Genomic DNA, 22,708 nt, shown 5'->3' on the forward strand with positions numbered 1-22,708 from the left:
GGACTAAAATACGCTCAAAATTTCAAGAGTGATGTTAGAATGTTTGGTGAATACACTTTAAAATAAGTAATGTAAATCATCAATATACAAGCATGATTTTATTTATAACTGATTGTATGTTGTGTTCACTTTAGAGTATGTATTTGTCCCATACCTTTGGTAAGGTGATTGCTTTTTTCTACTCAACTGTAAATAGTCATGATTCTCAGAGTTTTTCTAAGTTTTTCTAATTTACACATGTGAAAAATATATATGACCCAAATTAAATTTACTTGTTATTTCTATTTAAGTTCAGAACAATTTCCAAAACAGCCGAGGATATTGTGTTAGTGTGTTCGTTGAAAAACCAGCTAAACCAGTGAAGGAAGGATGACACAACTTTCTGGGGTGAAGTGTGCCAGGATCTTCGAATTCCATATGTCTATCTCAATAGGAAGAGATTTAAACATGCCTATAATCGACACAAAAAGGTAATTTTATCATTTAAATATGTATTAATATCTGATCATCTCTATACAGAAATTAATCTATAATTTTATTTTAGATGTTTCCTGTCATGTGTAGACGGAAATTCAGCAGTGAGCCTTCCACAGATGACGGGGTGAGTGCCTACATCCCCACAAATAGATGTCCAGACATCGGGGCCAGAGTAATTGCTACAGTAAAAATGCTTGATTTTCGGTTAGTGTGTAATCAGGGAGGTCCTGAACACATCAGTCCTGGAATTATTGAGAAAAGTATTTTTTATAGCACCTCAAATATTCACAATGTATCAGTTTATCGGATTAAATGTAGGATTTTACTTTGTAATTTCTCTTAATACAGTAAAACAGTCCTAGGTTTTCAGTATGTGTGTAGTCAGAGATGTCGTGGATACAAATCTATCAGTCATTGTCTGAAATTACTTATCCAATTATTTTTTCAGCAACCCACAGCATGAAGAATAAAGACACTTCCTCACAATTTTGTGCCACTTTCCTGAGTGATTGATTTATTGTGAATGAGTTAAAAATATTGTGGTAATGCAATTAATATCATATACAAAATACTTGCTTTTTATAATGCTTTGTTTGGCCTTTATTTTTGAAACCGGAAGGTCTAGCACTTCCGCTAACTTTGTAAAATCCCACACTCGCGCCTGATCTGGGCCATCTGAATGACTTAACCATGAATGTGTATATGGGTGCACAACAATTTTAGTGTCGGCTGATTTGACCAGACTTAAGTGTCGCCTGTTGGTCTCTGTGTACTGTGTCCCCCAGACCAGGTAGTTGGGTCATCTATAGAAGTTCCGTGACCGTGGAGAGGAAAGGTTCGTTTCTCACTGGATTTGTCATCTATAAAGGTTAAATAAAAAAAATGAGCCGGGGTGCCCCTCACAAAAATGTGGGGAAATTTTGGGAGAGCCCTATGTCCAAAATGGCTGCTGTCAGCCAAGCTGGAAATGAACTTTTTAATGGTTTTGCCCACAGTGCTGCATAATACATGGTTTCTGAGACTATTTGGGTCAAGAAATTCATAAATGATATAGATGTATTGATTTGACCTATTTTTGACCTTCAAATTCAAAATGGCTGCCACCTTTGGCTCTTTAAATGTACATTTTTCAAAATCGTCATAGAGCCTTAATATTAGGCTCAAATGAAAGGTCTGCTCATACCGAGTTCATTTCTGGACAGTAAAAATTACAACATACACATATGTCATCATATGTCTGGGGTGGAACCAGTGAAAGTGAGGAGACAGAGAAGATTCTTTAGCTCGGAGTTGTTTATTAACATAACATTAACATTTTTTTATTATTATTTATTTATTGAATTAAATAAAAAGACTCATCTGAATCTGTTGAATCTCAACACTGACTCCACTCATCATCACTGCTACTCTCATCTGAGCAGTCATGAGGTGTGAGCTGCTGGGGCAAGGGGGGCAGGGTTTAACGGCTAGTTCCCAGTCGTGACCAATTGGAGAAGGATGCTCTTGTAGGTTGTAATGGAGCTGGTAATATGTAAGGTAGTTTGACCTTTCCATATGAAGATTCAAAGAGTCATCATCAGGTGGGGGACGGATTGTATTCTTATTCTTCAGTTTGTGCCATTTGGAAACGCTGGCCTGCCCGCAGCTCACATCTGCACTCTCAGCATAAATGATGGAGAGGACAAATGCCTTCATATCGTCTCTGACTCCATGTTTTAATTCCAGACTCTCGCCCACTCATCCCAAGAGCTCTCTTGCTCCAAACTATTTGATAACTGCTATCCCATTTATTAGCTAGAGTTGGAAGAACAGTTATTACATATATTTATGTCAAGAGTGGTGGAATGTAACTAAGTACATTTACTCAATTACTCTACTTGAGTACAATGTTGAAGTACTTGCACGTAAGTATTTCTATTTTATACAAGTCTACATCTCTACTACTGCTACTTTTTACTGCACTACATTTATCTGAAATCAGATTAATATTAAAACAAAATATAATCAACTAAAGAAGGCAAGTTTTGAAGAATTTGCGGTTGTGAATGCTCCCTGTTGACAAGCTGGAGCCAAATGCGGATTGCTGCCTTTGAAAACTTTGAATAATGTATAACAATATATAAAAACTGTGAAATAATGTAGGTTTTGTTGAAAAGCTAAGTGACCAATATTTGAGCTGCGACTGTGCAAATGTATGAATAATATGACAAAGTTGAATTCAAGTGGAAAAAGTCCTAATCTCACAGTTTGAATGCAGTTTCTATCTGGAAGTGTGAATGATGAGATGAGCTTTGAAAATGCTTGAAAAAGTGAATTTTGAGGATTTTTAAAGATGTAATATGTAGAAAAATAAAGAATTTGTGCACAGAAGAACATTCACCTGCCTCCTCCATTCACAACCAACTAGAAAATGCATTTCCTGCTCAAATGCGTGGGAATGCTTTAATACTAAAGCTACACTCCATTGCTGTCTTGAATTTTTAAGAAGAAGCTGAAAGTGAAAAAGTCATAGTGAAAATTGGAAAAGTGGAAACAAGTCAGAGTAGAAAGTGAAAAAAGAATCATAGTAAAAAGTATGGGGGGGGGGGGGGGGGGGGAAATATGAAAAAGCTTAATGAAGGAGTTAAGGGCCAAACTTTCTGACCCGGAAGACATAACAAGTACAACGCCTCCTGCATTCACAACCAACTAATAAATGGTGATGTATTAGTACAGATTAAACTATACCAGCAGTTTATACAATAGTAAAATGAGCTTCACCTTCACTAGCTGCAACATCAAAGTCATGAACACATGAATGCATCAATCATTAGAATAATGTATATATTATTCTGCATACAAAAAGTTCTTTAACTTTTGGTTAAGAAATGTGTTTGTAAAACTTATTTTTGTTAATGGATTTATTTTACATTTTTACAAACCAATATCCATTTGTGTGTGTGTTGAAATGTATTTGTGAGAAGAGAGTCATTCATATATAAATCACAAAATAGTACGTGATGATGCTGCACCAGCTTCTGGCTGCAGGAGAGGGAGGTGTTTGGAGGTGGCTCCGCTTTATCTGATAAATGCAGCTGCAGGTGGTCAGGGTAATTAATGAGCATTGGGTGCCCAGACGGTCCCTCACACACACCAACGTGGAGAGGAGGAACTGTAATTTAGGTCCATGCACTTTAGTCGAGCGCATCATTTACGCGGACTAAAACGAAAAGTGTTTGTGCGTGCAACAAGAAAAATAACTTACGAACGTGTCGCTCCACTAATTGAGCTATTGAGAACGCCAGTGGCATCAGTCCATGCTACCGTTCCCAACACTATCGCTCACTCACAGACATTATGTTTTTTGTTCATCTTCTCAGGCTTACATTTCAAATGATGTTCAGGGTTACACTTGAAACATTCAGGGGTTAAACCTGGTAAAACCATCTGCTGACGCCACTGCTCCCAGAATACAGAGATACTGACTTGATCTTGATGTTTTTTCTTTTGCCAAAAGAATGGGGAACAGCAGCAGTGACAGGTCCAGTGGGGGTCAGGGTGAGAGGTCGTACAGAGATGGACAACCAGGAGGGAAAGAGGCACGTCCCAACATCCTGATTGACAGCACAGAGGACCCAGACCTTTTCCAAAGGGAAGATGCAAAGGTATGATAACAAGTTTATACCTGGGGTCTATTGCATAAAACCTAGATGAGGGATTAAGCCGGGATTTCCCTTCATCCTGGCTGAAGTTATCCATGATCCGGTTGCATGAAAGCATGTTGCATATGTTTCAGCACCTGGATGTCCATCACATGCACGTGCGGGTCGAGTGTTTATATCAACAAAGTCACTGGTGATAGGGGTGGCGTATGCCCCCCCCCCCCAGTACTTAAGGTACGCTCAGCCCGGAAGTGACCTCTTGAAATCTTCTTGTGCGGAAGCAGGTTGTTTGGAGTGTAAACATATTATCGTGGACAAACGCTGGTGTCTTTTCAAACCCAACTGTTGGAGCTGGGATTTTTCTCGCCCTCTTAGCCAGAGGATGGCCACGATTAGTGTCCAAGCTGTCTAGGTGTGGAGCACTTAAGGCAAGGGGTGACAGAACAGGCTTGCATAAACTGCAGTTTCCTGAGAGTAGCAACACGGGCTGCGAGGCTAGCCCAACTAGAGAGGGGATTGAACCCCCAAACACCCCCTGCAAAGAGTTGCTTAGGGTCCCCAAAAGTGCAGAAACACAGGGCAGACACTCCGGAGGTCCCTGGAGTCTTATGGCTCTTGCACCCAGGATACTTCCGGACACAGCTCACCGAGGGGCTCAGTTGCTAGCCAAACATCAGCGATGAAACTCGCGATGAAGATGGCGCTGGCACGCCTGGGCTTAAATGGGCAGAGCACCTTTTTCAGGCAGGCCCCTTCTACAGATCATTTTAGCATTCCTCCTTCAGCGCCCTTCACTGAGGAGTTATGCTGGGCAGACCCCAGACGTTTCTCCCATCTCCCCAGTGACTGCAGAACCCTGGCTAGTATGCAGGATGCAGCCAGTCATGGCCTAGACTGCATGCCTTGTATAGAGCCACCCTTATCTTCTCACCTGATGAAGCATTGAGGCCAGAAAGGGCTACGACTTGGCAGCGTGAGTGGCGCATATAGGCAACTCCATGTCGCACCTCATACTGTCCCCAACACAGACCCTCCAGACCTCTGGAACAGACCAGTCGGCGGAAGTCCCGAGTGAGGCCTCACTGAAGGCATTTGCCTATATGGCGAGAGAGCTAGGGAGACTAATGTCGTCCCTGGCACAGTGCAGATATGGTTTGCTCAGTCACCACTGTCTGAGCCCTGCAGGAAGGCTCTTCCCTCCCTCACAGTGTTTCCAGGGCAATTCTTTGGGCCTGCCGCACAGCAAACACTGGAGTGCAGCCTACAAGTAACAAGAACCAGGCAGCAGTTTGCTAGCCTGCGCCGCAGATCAGTTTGGGGACAGAGGCCCACTACTCCTCAGCCAACAACGTGGACCTTTGCACAGGTGACATCTCGCAGGGAACCGCGCACACCTCGCGCACATCTCGCGCACATCTCGCGCACATCTCGCGCACATCTCGCAGGGAACCGCGCACACCTGAGTATCCCCCCTTTCAGAGTCGGAGGGGGCGAGAAGGTAGGCAGTGATGTCTACAGTCTGGCGGTCGGACGCTTCACCAGAGAACAGCTCGATTACTGGGAAGCAACGAAAACAGACCCCTGGGTGGTATCACTCCCTCACAGTGTTTCCAGGACAATTCTTTGGGCCTGCCGCACAGCAAACACTGGAGTGCAGCCTACAAGTAACAAGAACCAGGCAGCAGTTTGCTAGCCTGCGCCGCAGATCAGTTTGGGACAGAGGCCCATTGCTCCTCAGCCAACAACGTGGACCTTTGCACAGGTGACATCTCGCAGGGAACCGCGCACACCTCGCGCACATCTCGCAGGGAACCGCGCACACCTGAGTATCCCCCCTTTCAGAGTCGGAGGGGGCGAGGAGGTAGGCAGTGATGTCTACAGTCTGGCGGTCGGACGCTTCACCAGAGAACAGCTCGATTACTGGGAAGCAACGAAAACAGACCCCTGGGTGGTATCAACCCTGTCAAAAGGGTACACCATTCAATTCAACCGCCGACCACCGAGATTTCAAGGGGTCAAGATGACCGTGATGAAGGACTAGGGCAAGGCTCTGGCCCTACGCCAAGAGGTCCAGGCCCTCCTGGAAAAGGGGGTCATCGAGCAATTAGGGCCACCATCAGGAGAGAGCGGGTTCTATTCCACATATTTTTGAATTTCGAAGAGGGGTGGACTTTGAACAGCCGTTGAACAGCCACCCAAAGGTATTCAAATTCAATATGCTTCACACAGCAGTGGTATTACAAAGACTCCAGCAAGACACCTGGTTTACAACCATAGACCTGAAAGATGCATATTTTCCAATTCCAATTGCACCTCACCACAGGCAATTCCTCCACTTCGCCTTCAAGGGGAGGTCTTACCAGTTTCAGATCTCCCATTTGGACTATATAGTCTTTCACATTAATTATTTAATGGACTTTTTTTTACCCCGTAAAGCTGAACCAATACATTGTGCACAAAGTAACATTTTTGGGAGAGAGGCCCCGATTTTGTTGTGGCATTCAGGTGCTGGTAAGAATCTGAGATTTGAGAGCCAGCTCATCTTTTTTTTTTCAAAAACAATGAAATAATCGTAGATAAGATGATCATAAATCTTAAGGTCTCTCTGCATAAATAAAGGATTGATACACAATAATGACCGCAAGGCTTTTTCAAGTCACACGTGACTAGGAATGGGATGATATACAGAGTCCATAGACATGCAGGATGGACCTGTCTGTCTCTACATGTCAGCCCTGTGATAGACTGGTTACCTGTCTGTCTCTACATGTCGGCCCTGTGATAGACTAGTTACCTGTCCAGGTGTACCCTGCCTTTGCCCAATGTCAGCTGGGATCGGCTCCAGCCCCCCGTGACCCTGAATACAGGATAAGCGCTATGCGGGAAGCGGATGGATGGATAATATCCTACATCGTCCCAGGCTGAAAATAAAAAGTTCCTTGTAGTAGCTTAAACAGAACTTACCCAAAATTTGCCCAGAGTTTGCAAGAACACAAACTGTACATTTTTCAAAAGCATACAAACACACAAACCAGTTGACTCCTTCTTCAGCTCCCTCTTAGCCGACCAGTCAATAGGGTTGGGTATCGTTTGAATTTGAATGATTCCGATTCCTTGTTGCGATTCCGGTTCCAAACGATTCTCGATTCCGATTCTTTTAAGAGGCAGGGTAAAAAAAGTTTAGGATATTTTAAATGAGCTAGCTAACCAATGGTCTTTCTGAATGCAATTGTAACCCAGGTTAAATATCTGTATTAAAAAATAGTTAATTGTACATTAAAAACAAACAGTTGAATTAAAAACAGTGAAAATCATAGTGGAAAAATCAATTAATTAAATATGTTTTGTTAATGATTAAAAAAATGTATGTTCACTTAAAAAGAAATAGAACTGTAACAAAATAAGTTATAGAGTTTTAATCTGAAAGAGCTGGGTTGGAGACGGTCTTTCATCCAATCAGAAGAGAAGCTCCCGCCCATTGACCCGATCGGAGGCTGGAGCAGGTTCACGTTCTCTGAAGCTGCTAGGAAAGAGTTGAGTCACGACACACATTGGAACGGTGAAACAATCAAAAAACGTGGATAAAACTCAGAGGAAACCGTTGGAGAAATCCCCCGGACGACTATTGTTTGTGTGCTAATTACCATGTAAAGAGCAAAGAATATGTTGATACTGTTGATTTTGAGAAGTTATTTCAATAACATAATATGGTGAATAACATTCTGATATTTGAGTGTTGTTTATTTTATTATTGAGAATTGTGATGTCATATTACAACAGTAATTCAGTAAAAATAGTTATTCTCTATTGAAATAGTTTGTGTAGATTTATGTTCTATAATTCATTGAGAGTTGAGAAAATTAAAATGAATGCTCTGATCCTAATAATCGTAGGTCAGGTTTTTTCATTGGACCCCATTGAGATTTGGACCTACCTGGATATTGGAGCCAGTCGATGTTTGATGGCGAGCCAGTACCTGGAGGATACCCTGAATCCTTTTACACTGTTACACACCCACACACAAGTGAGGTTGGACTAATTTTCCACCAATTAGGTGTTGATTGAACTGAAACTTAGAAACAAAAGCAGCTGCAAAACTTCATTTTATTTTTTATTTTCTATACTTACCCGGGTAAGAGTTGTAATAAACTGTGTTATTAATGTGGTCTTCCCATCCTGTAATAAATAGGGAAGCATCGTTGTTCCTTAAAAAGTAAACTGTGTTTGTGTCGTTTCTGTGCTATCGGCTGGTCAATCCTGGGCTCCGTAGTCGATCTTAGGACTTCTGATATCTCTGGCCAGTGAATCTAATTACTATTCTTCCTTCTTTAAAGGGTTACGTGTTACACAATAGTCTGACATTCTCCATCAATTTTAATTCTATGAACTTTTTACTTTTTATGAACTTTACTATGAATTTCTCTTGAACTTGAATATAAATATTATAAATTATGAATACATTTTCACAGGGGTACACTTTCCTCAAGAGAGCTTTATTTTTGAAAACCTCATGAAAACACATTTACACATGAGTGTATGATGCTGCAGGTACTTTAACATGTTACCGTGCTCCCACTGATGTGCTAACCTGGTGCAGAATAGCAAATAAACAATAAGAAACAACTTGTAAAACCTTCCTTTTGTTGCACCGACATCTTCTCCTTTGTGGAGCACATTGTGGAGTCACCAGCCTGGCTAACATTAGCAGTCTCAGGTCGTAAATTGTCTGAAAAAATACGTGGGCTAATTTGTTAGCTGCCTCAATGTTGGCGCAAGACATTATTTATTGTTTAACTTTCCGGATTTGGACTGCAGTGCAGCCACTGCGGTGCCACGATGGGGGTCGGACCCGGAGCCAGAGGAAGCGGGAGCGGAGGACGGTCGGTGCAGCAAAGACGGGGCACACATTTTTTTCTACTCTATGCACTCGGGAGGAGGTGCTTTTTCACGAAATAATCTTGTTGCAAGTGTTGCATTTTGCCGAGATTTCGTTGTTTTTAGAAAGGTCAAGCCACACTTTTGACCGCCGACGCACGCTAACCAATGCACGACTCACTCGGTTACGCAAACACTTCCGGTGGACACTTCTTTGTTGGTGTTCAGCGGCTTCTTCTTCTCCGGTCGGCGGACTGGGTATCGAAACTAGGAATTGAAATTTAAACTTTTGAATGATTCGGAAAATCGGAAAGCTAGTCCCGGTTCCAATCGATACTCGATTCTCGATACCCAACCCTACCAGTCAATCAGTCAGGAAGTGTTGTGTTGTGGAACAGATGCAGCGGCTGAAGTTGCTCTCATTAACATGCCAACAATACATTGATCATCTGTTCAGGCTCCACAGGAAATACAGGAATTTCTGGCCTGGCAGCAGGACCTAGAGATTGACAGCAAAAGTCCTACACTGGCAAGTCCAACTATGTTCAGGTGGCCAGGGGCTGCCAAAGAAGTCTTTGTGTCCGGCTCTTTTAACAACTGGGCCACCAAGATCCCTCTCAACAAAAGGTAGTTTGACTGCTTGACAACATAGTCCATCATATGTATGTACTGATGAAAATGTAACACATGATTGTCTTTTTAAACCCAGTCAGAAAAACTTTGTGGCTATTGTGGACCTGCCAGAGGGAGAGCACCAGTACAAGTTCTGTGTAGACGGTCAGTGGACCTTGGATCCGACTGGGGTGAGTTTAAGTTTTAGAGATCACCCACCTTTTTATTTAATATATAATACTACGTAATAGATCACCAATGTAGTGGTATTTTTCCATGTCTGTACAAGTGCCTACACCACACACACACACACACACAGTGTCTGTATCAAATTTCTGTTACCATTCTCTCTCAGGCTGTGATGACATCTAAAACTGGCACAGTTAATAATGTAATCCAGGTGAAGAGAACTGACTTTGAAGTCTTTGATGCCCTCAGGATCGACTCGGAGGATTCTGCAGACATTGCAGGTACTGGCGCCTGTATTTATTGATTAATAACTACTTTCAAACACACCAGATATCACTAAAAAGTGTTTTAATTAGCTTTAATTATATGTAGGCCATATTTGAATAAATGATTTGTGTGACCCTTAACCTGGTAAAGTAAAGTCAGTGTCCGTGATTATAGTCAAATTAACTCAGGGCTCCAGAGTGCGACCATGCGAAATGAAGAGAGGCAGAAAGCCTGGCCCGGAGACTCTAATTAAAAAGTCAAAAAATATGCCTTCAGACAGGACTGGTTGAAGCAATTTCCCTGGCTGATGTACGATAAAGAAAGGGACTCAATGCACTGCATTTATGTCGGGAGTGCGGTCAGAATATGGCCGGTAATAGTGCGTTTGTGGAAGAGTCAACAACATTTCGCATTGAGACGTTGAAAAAGCGCAATATGTCCAAAAAGAATACTACATTCCGTGATAAGTGTGTTAACAAAGTGGCCCCTCTCCCAGCTGCATTTCAGCGTCAGGCTGTATCAATCAGGTCCGCTGAGGAATCTGAAATGATTATAAAATTCGATGTCACATATAATATTGCAAAGGAGGAGTTGCTGTTCACCAAATTTAAGTCAGAAATTATGATGAAAAAAATGCCGACACACTGAAGAACAAGACGGCTGCGGAGGTTGGAAACGCCACGTACACGTCATTCATGATTGACGGCGACACAGACGTCTCTACGAAGGAGTGCGTTATTGTCTACTGCCGCATTTTGCGGAAAGGGAGGCCGGTCAACATGTTAATTAGACATGTCGAGGTGGAGCATGGACACGCACAGTGTTTGAAGGCGCACATTACAGCATGAGAGATCGTGAATAGTAAATTGTATAATAGCCTATTCCTAATATTATTAAAAATGAATAACCCAAGTAAAAATATAAGTAGGCTAGGCTAAGATCACATAAACAGTTTTCCATTTGCAATCTATAGGCTAGTGACCTGTATGATCTTTTTATTCTTTAGGAATGTATACTGCCACAAAGCAAGCATTTGCTGCGCTTGGGCATCAGTGTGCAGATTGGCTGGAGAAAAGGATTGCTCTGGGTGCTGATGGTGCTGCAGTTAACCTAGGCCATAAGGGGGGCGTCATTATGTAAAAGGAGAGCGATAAAAAGGTGACTTTTTTGCGTTAAAGGCGACACGATGAAAAAGGTGGGTGCACCTAAATTTTGCGCTGGTGCACCTTAAAAAAGAAGTTTGGCGCACCAGTGCAACCAATGCAAAAGGTTAGTCTGGAGCCCTGTAACTTAAACATTTTTTGAACAATTGCTTTTAGAGAAGTATTCATCAACATTTGCTAACTTTGAAGAATTATTTCTTCTAGTCATGGGATGATACAAAATCATGTCACGATTATCCTGGCCAAGATAATGCGATTCACAATATTATTCTGATAATCATCCATGCATAAAAACACCATCAAATTATCTTAAATAAGATCATAATACATTCTAAGGTCTCCCAGCATGAATAAAGCATAAATACTAGGGACCATTTTCTTCTCTGTTTATTGTTGTGGAAATGGAGGACACCCCCCCCCCCCCCCCTCCCCCCCCCTATCTCGCTGTCCCCCCCCTCTATCTCGCTCTCTCACTCACCAGACCCTAGCTAACATTACGTTGGGCTATAATACATTGGTGGAAACCCTGACCAGAATGCAGCAGGCAGACATAAAGCTGACAACTTGACAGCTGATTTTGTTGATGTGTTGGAGACTCACTAGACTGTTTATCTGTTTATCTCACACACTGCAGCTAGCGATGAATTTAACATGCTTCTGCAATCTGCATCATTTTATTGTTACAGCTGGGTGGCTTATTAGGCTCAACTGATGAGGTTAACGTCACATTGCTGCAGTGGTTGTGTCGCAGTAGTTTTGTGAGGCAGTTAGCCCCGGAGCATGAGAAGGCTTCGGCCCAGGAGACAACACTGCTTCTCCACCACGGTCTGGGAGCCCAACATCAAAAAGTCCAAGTCCAAAACAAAAAGTCCTTCCTGCAGTGTGTACAAAGCACTGCTTGTTTATTGATTGCTCCATCTTTGTTTGTTTATACCCGAACATCCCATCAAGTGAGCCAACAGCATTAATGTGTTAATTACACAAATTAATGAATTAATGACACAAATGAATCATCTTTAGCAATAGTTTCAGTGTCTTGTGTATTTTTTCTGCATTCTGCGAGTGAATGGCAAGAAAATACACTGATAATCTACTCTAAACAACAATAAATGATACGTTATGATATAAAGGATGATAAATGATGACCTTTCTCTGCTCTGAGTTTCAATTCCCCTACTTCACCTCCCACATGATCAAATTTTAAAAATCCATCCACGATATCCTACAGCCATTAATATGATCCACGATAATATCCTATATCATCCCAATCCTACTTTCTACCTGATTCTTGATGTCACAAAGTTGTGTTGTGTATTAATTCTCTCCCAGACTTGTCCAGTTCCCCTCCTGGCCCCTACCTCCAGGATGCGTATGTGACCAAGCCAGAGGACAGAATCAAACATCCTCCTATCTTACCTCCCCACCTGTTGCAAGTTCTGCTCAACAAGGATACAGGTATCTCCGTAAGTACAGGCTTGATGCTGGAATACATGCATGTCTCAGGCGTGCACCGACAACCTGTTACTACAGCATGCAATTTAGTCAAATTGATCCCCTCTCTCATCCCCTCATCAGTGTGACCCGACGCTGCTTCCAGAGCCCAATCACGTGATGCTTAATCACCTGTATGCACTCTCCATCAAGGTAACCAATCCTCCTGTATCATACTGGGCCCTAGTTTCGTAGACTAGGCGTAGTCAACGCGCAGCGCACCTGCGCCACGCCGACGGGGTGTGTCCGCCTGGACTTTGCAAGTTTCGTGCACCGCGCAAGCTAGCGCAGGCAAGTGCAGGCACGCCTCCCGTCTCGCCCACCCGCGCAAGTGGGAAAGAGGGAGGAGAAGAAGGCGTGAGTGGGAGACGAGGAGGAGACAAGGCGTGGAAAGGGATTAATACAGCCGATTCAGATCTCGCCAATCAAATGAGCTCCTCTCCTCACCTTTAATTCATCAGGGGAGGTTCAGTGCAATTTCCGAGATGGCTGAGTTTCCGTGACGTGTGCCATCCGCCTTTGATCTGACGTCAGATATGACGGGGCAATCTATATAGATATAAATTCACGTGTTGATTCAATTAGTTGCATTAAATAGTGTTTGTTGTGATTATTTATTGCATTTAAATGTGCCTGGAACTGTGGAAACCTGCCTGTACACGTCTTGGCGACGTGTACGCACTGCACGCCGGTCAGCCAAACTTCCACTCCGCCAGCTGTAATTCGCCTTGAATGAATGGACTTTATTTGCGCCTTACGCCAAGAGTAGACAAGGTTGGAGCTGGCGGGCTTTTGGCGAAGTCTTGGTGAGGCTTTTTGCCACGAAACTTCCGCTACACCAAGCTGAATCTGTGACGCCTCCCCTTGCTGCGCCGCCACACCCATCTTTGCTCCGCCACCCTGTGCCGCCCTGCACTGCGCCACGAAACTAGGGCCCACTGTATGTGCTTCTTTCACGCCTCCGCGCTGGCCACAGCCGTGGCCCAGAGGCATCATGGGTTGTCCACACGGGAGGAACATTCTCACATTTTGGCACCAATGTCCACTCAAGGCTCTCAAGTATGAACTGATTAGAAAGTGGTGGTCAAAGGTCACTGTGAATGCACCAACATGTTTTTGGCAGGCGGTAACTTACAGTTCTTATAATAATAATAATAATAATTATAATTAAAGCCAAAGCTGTGAAGTGCCTTAAACTTACATTCTGTCTACTGGCCATCGGGGGCGACTCCTCTGGTTTCAAATGTTGAGACCTCACCAAAGAGAACAAAGAACGGCCTGCATGGAGGCCAAAAGCCTTCACATGCGGTCAGAACAAAGGAACAAAGGGGGGCGTGGTTAGCCGGCAATGGAGTAGGCAGCAGAAGCAACATGCTCTGCTGAATTTCAGGTCAAAACGATTTTTTAGGCACCTTATATCAACGAAAAACCATTACACACCGCTCTGAGCAAACTTTTTTTTTCAATACACGTTATTTTTATTGAGAAACTGCAGCGTAGATGTCCTACAACTTGCGGAAATTCGAGTTCAGAAAAAGAGCTAACGCTACTGGGCCCAAAGCCTCAAACCCGAGTGAATCACCATCCAGGTGTGATACACCTGAGCCTGAAGACCAAATGGAGCCCGCGAGCCTGAAAGCAGAAATCCTCACGGAACTGAAAATGGACATTGCTATGCTGCTCAGGTCGGAGCTCAAGACCGCTCTGGCTGACGATTTTCAAAACATTAAAGCCGAGCTACAGGCAGTAAGAACGGAGCTAGCAAACAACACCGCGGCTATTCGCGCCGACGTGGAGACGATGAAAACAACAGTGGCGCATATGGAGCAGGGGCTCTCATCATGTTCAGACGACGTGACATCTTTGCTGACTAAAGTCGGGAAACTCGAGACAGAAGTCGGCAACTTGCAGAAGAAGTGCCTTGATATGGAAGGAAGAATGAGACGCTCCAACATCCGTATACTAAACGTCCCAGAAACTCCAGACTTAAGCACACCGACAGCTGTCTCCAAACTACTAAAAGAAGCGCTGAAGTTAGACAAAGATGTCCTGATCGATCGGTCCCACAGGGGGCTACAGCCGAGAAGCCAGGACGGCAGACCCCGTGTCATTGTGGCAAAAGTCCACTACTACCAGGATTGTGCCGACATCCTCCGCCGCGCGAGAGAGTCCGGGCCGCTCCGGTTCAGAGGGACGGACATCTCCATCTTCCCTGATTATCCCCCCAGCGTCGTGCAGGCCAGGTCCGCTTTCAGCGAGGTGAGACGACTACTTCAAGGACGAGAGGGTGTCAAATACGGTCTTCTCTATCCAGCACGGCTCCGGATTACGCATAACGGGACTGAAAAACAGTTTCAAAATGCCGGAGAAGCCATGGTTTACGTGAAAAGCAGAATCTTACCGGGATCTTCAAAAGACTGATCTTGACTTGAAAGGAGTAAGAACATGTGAAATCCACGTCTGAATAAGGTGGGTGATGTCCACTCTGTCAGGCAAACACATCACCTTGACTGTTACAGAGCCAAATGGCCCCAGTTTGTCCCAGAGGAAGAGGTAGAGAGCACATATGTATCAAAACAGTGCTGTTTTTTCACTCTTTTTTTTTGTTTACAACAGGTTCAGCAAGTTGATTAATACTGTCGTGTGCCTCTATCAGTATAATTTTATTCTCTGTTTATGCTCAGCAAGCAATCACCTGTTTTTTTTTTTCTTTTCTTTTGAAAAAGATTGAAATATTTTATTTTCTAAGGTACCTAATACAAAACTATGTTCTACAGCAGAGCTTTTTCTTCTAGTACTGCTAGTGCGTCCTCACACAAGCACTTAAATGTGTAGATACTGTTGCGAGGGGTTTGGGATTCACCTTGTTCCTTCAGGTGAGTATTGGGGAATTACTGTACCTGGGTTTACATTCAGTTTTTTTTCTTTCTTTCTTTTCTTTTCTCTGGTTTCATTGCTCATACTTATTTATCCTTTAAAGGTCCTTTTAGTACTTTTGAAGACACAAGTACAGGCAGACTTAATGCACCGCCAATCTTTCCCTTTTCTTGAACATGGCTGCGGCTAACACGGACTTCTCAAACAAATTAACCAATTGTGACGTAACCTTTATAAGCTGGAATGTTAAATCTTTAAATCATCCCTCTAAACGAAAGAAAGTACTGACTCATTTGCAGAAATTAAATGTGGGAATTGCTTTTCTCCAGGAGACGCATCTCCGAACCTTTGACCACTTTCGACTCAGGGGTGGATGGATCGGGCAATCATATCACTCTAATTTTCATTCCAAATCTAGAGGTGTGGCCATCCTTGTTAATAAGAACATCCCTTTTGTAATGTCAAAGGTTGAAACAGACTCCTCTGGGCGTTATGTAATTGTGGTGGGTAGACTGTATAACACGCCAGTCATCTTAGTTAATGTATATGCACCACAGGTCGGCCCAGGTTCCTTCTGTGAGGAGTTTGCATGTTCTCCCCGTGTAAGCGTGGGTTCTCTCCGGGTTCTCCGGCTTCCTCCCACAGTCCAAAGACATGCAGGATGGGGATAGGTTGATTGATGACTCTAAATTGCCCGTAGGTGTTAATGTGAGTGTGAATGGTTGTCTGTCTCTATATGTCGGCCCTGCGATAGATTGGCGTCCTGTCCAGGGTGTAACCTGCCTTCGCCCAATGACAGCTGGGATCGGCTCCAGCCCCCCCGTGACCCTAAATACAGGATAAGCGGTAGAAAATGGATGGATGGATGGGATGACAGCTCCTTTTTTATAAATTTCTTCGCTAAAATCCCCAACATGGATACACATCATCTCATCCTCGGAGGCGATATGAACTGCACATTATCAACTACTCTGGACCGCAGCTCGACTAGGAATGTATCCAAATCCATCGCAGCATCTCAACTGCAGCTTTTTCTTAACACGAATGGCATAGCTGATGTGTGGCGCTTTCAGAATCCTACGGCTAGAAGCTATTCCTTCTTCTCTCCGGTCCACGGAACATACTCGCGCATAGACTATTTATTTTTGGATAAAAGCCTTCTATCACTATTAAGAAAGTGTGAGTACCAAGCCATAGTTATCTCAGACCACGCTCCCCTGTTGATGACTCTGTTTACCAATCTCTCAAGCCAACGACCGCCCTTGGCGACTTAAAGGAGAAATCCGGTCATTTTTGACCCCATTTCCATTGTCCTCAGGGTCATCCCGACTTATTAGAAGCAAAAAACCCGACAAAAATTGACGTTGCCTAGCCCGAGATCTGTACCTGCCTGGCAGCCTTCCAGACTCGCTCCAATGCTAACCCATTGGGGCACGTTATATCTGCTTTCCTGGGCCTCAGAAAACAATTCCAAGACCTATGCAACACAGGTTGGGTCCGTACGAGACACCACGGTGCTCGTTTAGCTCAAATAGTGTGGCAAAACGACATAAATATGTGTGTTTTAGCATGAAGTTACTCACCTCAAATCACCCCGTAGACGTTAGCAGTAGATAGCCGAGCGCCTGTCGTCCCTCCCAGTCACTGCAGAAACGAAAACGTTTTCCTCGTAGTTTTGATTTTGTATCCATAAAGAAACGACCGAGCTGTGCAGTCGTCCTGTCCGTAATAAATCCAGGAAGCTGTCATGTCCATATGTATGACTATGTTACACATAGCAACGATGTTACACATAGCAACGATAGCTTCAGCTAGTAACGTGCTGGGCGCTCGTCCGTCCGTCCCAGTCACCACAGAAAACGTTTTCCTCGTAGTTTTGATTTTGTATCCATAAAGAAACGATCGAGCAGTGCAGTCGTCATGTCCGTAATAAATCCATGAAGCTGTTATGTCCATATGTGTGACTATGTTACAACATAGCAACGACTGCTTACAGCTAAACAGTAGCCTGGAGCCAAAACAATGCAAGTCTCGCGCAAGTTCCCGTCTGCCGTCCTCACTCTGGAGCTGTTTTCAAGCCAATACAGTGAAAAACTTCTTTCCATCGAGCAGTGCCGTCATGTCCATATGACAGTGTAACTAGCGCTAGCCTACATAGTAAGATTGCTTAGCCTGTGTGACAGTTGAACCTGCTACAAAGACAACAAACCTCGCGCAGTCTCAGTAGGCTAGTTGTGTTGACAGCACGAGTGGGAGTCGCGTGTCGCGTGTGCAGACTGCAGTCTCTCATCAACAGAGTGAGATCAAAGTGACCCTCGCGCGACTGTCCAAGATTTTTCACTGTACTGGCTTGAAAACAGCTCCAGAGTGAGGACGGCAGACGGGAACTTACGCGAGACGTGCATTGTTTTGGCTCTCGGCTACTGTTTAGCTGTAAGCAGTCGTTGCTATGTTGTAACATAGTCACACATATGGACATAACAGCTTCATGGATTTATTACGGACAGGACGACTACGCAGCTCGATCGTTTCTTTATGGATACAAAATCTACGAGGGAAACGTTTTCGTTTCTGCGGTGAGTGGGACGGACGAGCTCCCGGCACGTTACTAGTTGAAGCTATCGTTGCTATGTTGTAACATAGTCATACATATGGACATAACAGCTTCATGGATTTATTACGGACATGACGACTGCACTGCTTGATCAATTCTTTATGGATACAAAATCAAAACTACGAGGAAAACGTTTTCGTTTCTGTGGTGAGTGGGACGGACGAGCGCCCGGCACGTTACTAGCTGTAAGCTATCGTTTCTATGTTGTAACAGTCATACATATGGACGTAACAGCTTCCTGGATTTCTTAAGGACAGGACGACTGCACAGCTCGGTCGTTTCTTTATGGATACAAAATCAAAACTACGAGGAAAACGTTTTCGTTTCTGCGGTGACTGGGAGGGACGACAGGCGCTCGGCTATCTACTGCTAACGTCTACGGGGTGATTTGAGGTGAGTAACTTCATGCTAAAATACACATTTATGTTGTTTTGCCACACTATTTGAGCTAAACGAGCACCGTGGTGTCTCGTACGGACCCAACCTGTGTTGCATAGGTCTTGGAATTGTTTTCTGAGGCCCAGGAAAGCAGATATAACGTGCCCCAATGGGTTAGCATTGGAGCGAGTCTGGAAGGCTGCCAGGCAGGTACAGATCTCGGGCTAGGCAACGTCAATTTTTGTCTGGTTTTTTGCTTCTAATAAGTCGGGATGACCCTGAGGACAACGACAATGGGGTCAAAAATGACCGGATTTCTCCTTTAACACTTTACTACTTTTAGATGAAGACTTTGTTAAATTTATTTCCTCTGAAATAACTTTCTTCCTCGAGCATAATCAGACCCCCGGAATGTCTCGTTTAACAGTGTGGGAATCCATGAAGGCGTATCTAAGAGGGCAAATAATATCATACAGTGCACAGCAAAGAAGACGTCGCAATATGAAACTCGAGGAGCTAACAAATGATATTCTTAAATTGGATACTACTCTTGCTGTCACCCCGTCGGATGATTTATTCAAATTGCGATTGACTCTTCAAACCGAGTTCAATCTGCTATCAACGAGACACATTGAAAATCTGATAAATAAATCACAGAGTAAAATATACGAATGTGGGGAGAAAATAGGGAAGATTCTTGCCCATCAGCTTCGCCAGAAAACTGTGGATAGAACTATAGCTGAGATAAACGATGAACTGGGCACTAAACATATGGATCGCTCTGAGATTAATTCATGTTTTCACAGATTCTACTCAAAGCTGTATGATAGTGAGTCTCTTGAGGACCATGCTCTACTTGAGTCTTTTTTCAGTAAAATAAATATCCCCACAATCAATAACCAAACTGCATCCGAACTAGACAAACCATTTTCTGTACAGGAACTCATGAATGCCATTAAACTCATGCAAGCTGGAAAATCCCCAGGACCTGACGGATTCCCAAGCGAATTCTTTAAAAAATTTGCGGACCAGCTGTCCCCTATTCTGCTCTCTGTTTTTGAGGAGTCGCTCCTCACTGGATCTCTTCCTCCAACTATGCGACAAGCGACCATCTCTCTTATTCCTAAAAAAGACAAAAACCCTCTAAATTGTGGCTCTTACCGTCCCATCTCGCTATTAAATGTAGACAGTAAAATTCTTTCCAAAATGCTGGCCTGCCGCTTAGAAGCGGTCTTGCCCTTAATTATAGCGGACGATCAAACTGGCTTTATTAAAGGTCGTCACTCCTTTTTTAACACAAGACGCTTATTTAATGTTCTTTATGGTCCCACTCCACCTGATGTCCCAGAAATATTACTATCGCTTGACGCCGAGAAGGCATTTGATCGGGTGGAGTGGGATTATCTCTTTTATACTCTGAAACAATTTGGTTTTGGTGAAAAACTCATTTCCTGGATTAAAATTCTGTATTCCTCTCCACTTGCAGCTGTTCGAACAAACAATAACCTCTCCTCTTACTTCCCTCTGCGTCGTGGCACCCGGCAGGGTTGTCCTCTGTCACCACTCCTGTTTGCTATTGCGATTGAACCACTGGCGTCAGCAGTACGTGGCGAAATCAATATAAAGGGAATACGGAGATATGACTCGAATAATAAGGACTCTTTATATGCTGATGACATGCTTTTATATTTGTCTTATCCTTTAACTAGTCTTCCAAATACTCTTGACTTGCTTGAAGAATTCAGCAAAATATCGGGATACAAAATTAATCTACATTCGAAATTATGCCAATGAATATAGCAGCTAAGCAAATCGATTTTGGTTTATTCCCATTTAAGGTCAGTCCCCAAAAATTTTAATATTTAGGAATCTGGATAACGCATGTCTTTAAAGACCTATTTAAAGCTAACTTTTCACCACTACTGACTAACCTCAAGCGAGATATGGAACGCTGGAGTTTACTCCCCCTGTCACTAGGAGGCAGAATTAACATAATTAAAATGAATGTCTTGCCTAAATTCCTGTACGTTTTCCAATGTATTCCCCTACATCTGTCTAAATCCTTTTTTATGTCGGTGGACAATTTAGTGTCGGGATTCATATGGAACAAGAAAACCCCCCGAATACGGAAAGGGATTTTACAACGGCGTCGCAAGTACGGAGGACTATCCCTTCTTAACTTCCAGTTATATTACTGGGCTGCCAATATTAGATCTATGCTGTTTTGGAAGGGCTCTCCATCTGGTGATAATCCTGAGTGGTTACAAATGGAAAACTCCTCCTGTCCACATACTTCCTTACACTCACTTCTATGCTCAAAACTCCCCCTTTCGGACTCCATATCTAAACTCACCTCAAATCCAATTGTGAAACAGTCTTTCAAAATTCTGACACAGTTCAGACAAAGTTTTTCTCTCAAGGATCTGCCGACCTGTGCTCCTATAGCAAAAAACCACCAGTTCTTGCCTTCAATCATAGACAGTACTTTTCGTGAATGGGCCAATAGAGGAGTCACCACAATAGAGAATCTATTTGTCAATAATATCTTTGCATCTTTTGAACAACTGAAGCTTAAGTTTAACATCCCAAACTCTCATCTTTTTAGATTTTTGCAGCTCCGTAGCTTCGTTTCTACATCATTTACTCAATTCCCATCTCAACCACCCAATACTCTCCTAAATTCCATTCTGAAGCTTGATTCAGGCTCCAAAGGAAATATTGGGAAGATATATTCCTTACTAAATACATACAATTTGAAGCCTTTGACATCATTAAAGACTCAATGGGAGAATGATTTGGGGCTTGAACTTTCTGAGAAGATGTGGGGAAAAAGCTTTAGATAGAATACATTCCTCTTCCATCTGCCTACGACACACAGTTATCCAATTCAAGGTCATGCATCGCCTTCATTGGTCAAAAGTGAGACTAGCAAAGTTTACACCTAGTATTGACCCCATTTGCGATCGATGCAGGCAAGCACCAGCCACCCTTTTGCATATGTTCTGGTATTGTTCAAAATTAGGCAATTTCTGGCAGTCAATATTTAAAACTTTTTCAAATGTTTTACAAGTACCTATTGAATCTTCTGCAATTACTGCCATATTTGGAATAACCCCTCAAGACACTCACCCGAACCGCCGGGCACAGAATATGATAGCCTTTGCATCTCTTATAGCTAGGCGATTAATACTTCTTAAGTGGAAATTTCCCCCAACCTTGTTGGGGTGCTATGGGTAGATTTAGCCATAAAAAAAAAAAATCTTTCCGTGTAGAACGATGGTACTATGACCATAGACGTTGGAACTAGGGGTGCGGGGGATGCGGCCGCACCCCCTCCCATCCGCCCCCCATCAGCCTCCCCGCGGCATCCGAGCGCTCTTTCTCAGCCTTGCGCAGGTTGAACACCTGGCTGCGCAACACTAGGAAGCAGGAGAGACTTACGCATTACGCTAATCATAACTCTACACTATGTTAATTAATCGCTGTTGTTAGCAGGTTCCATGAGCTGGACACCGACTCACGGAGCGGCTCCCGGGATCAACAGCTGAGTGGCGGCGGCGAAGAGGCAGAGGCTCCGCTTTTATGTCCACGTCGTAACGCTTTTGGTGCGTGTTTAAAACAGTAGGTTTCAGAGCGTTTATGAACAGTGTTTTACAGCTCCCTCTAAATGTCTCAAAGTAGGCTTTCAGGTAATTTAGCGGCATAACACAGCGCCTTCCGGGTAAAAAAGATGTACGGCAAAATCTGGAATGAAAAATGGCACTGTTATTTCATCCCCGAATCCCATTCATAAACACAATATCTAATATCAGTTAACGAGTCGCTTTCCATTTCTCGTTTTCCGTTTTTAAAACGAATAACGGGATACAAGTCATTTTTCCGTTTTTCGTTCTTTTATTTTGAAGCGAAAAACGAGAAACGACTCGTTATCCGTTTTGCGATTGTTGACTTCAAAGCGAAAGTCGGATGGCCATAACGCACGGACCGTTTATCCAGTTAATCATTGTGTGCGTCTCTCCCCTGACCCTCCCAACAAAAATCCTGCCCCCCCTCTCAGAAAATAGTTCCGACGTCCATGACTTTGACCCGCCCAAGGTTGCGTAAAAATGGCTGGCCACTTCCCA

At 43.5% G+C, this 22,708-nt stretch overlaps 1 protein-coding gene across 1 annotated transcript in view; it reads left to right on the top strand.

Moving 5' to 3' along the window:
- prkab1b (protein kinase, AMP-activated, beta 1 non-catalytic subunit, b) overlaps positions 1 to 22,708 on the top strand; it is a 35,100-nt gene that overhangs the window by 10,125 nt on the left and 2,267 nt on the right. Inside the window, exons 2-7 of the mRNA XM_084024279.1 lie at positions 3,974 to 4,121; positions 9,451 to 9,620; positions 9,703 to 9,796; positions 9,961 to 10,075; positions 12,554 to 12,687; positions 12,800 to 12,868. Of these exons, the coding sequence (XP_083880405.1) occupies positions 3,975 to 4,121; positions 9,451 to 9,620; positions 9,703 to 9,796; positions 9,961 to 10,075; positions 12,554 to 12,687; positions 12,800 to 12,868 (729 nt within the window). The 5' untranslated portion in view covers position 3,974. The remainder of the gene's footprint in view (positions 1 to 3,973; positions 4,122 to 9,450; positions 9,621 to 9,702; positions 9,797 to 9,960; positions 10,076 to 12,553; positions 12,688 to 12,799; positions 12,869 to 22,708) is intronic.

This window comes from Eutrigla gurnardus, assembly GCF_963514095.1.
Source record: "Eutrigla gurnardus genome assembly, chromosome: 13".
Taxonomy (NCBI): domain Eukaryota; kingdom Metazoa; phylum Chordata; class Actinopteri; order Perciformes; family Triglidae; genus Eutrigla; species Eutrigla gurnardus.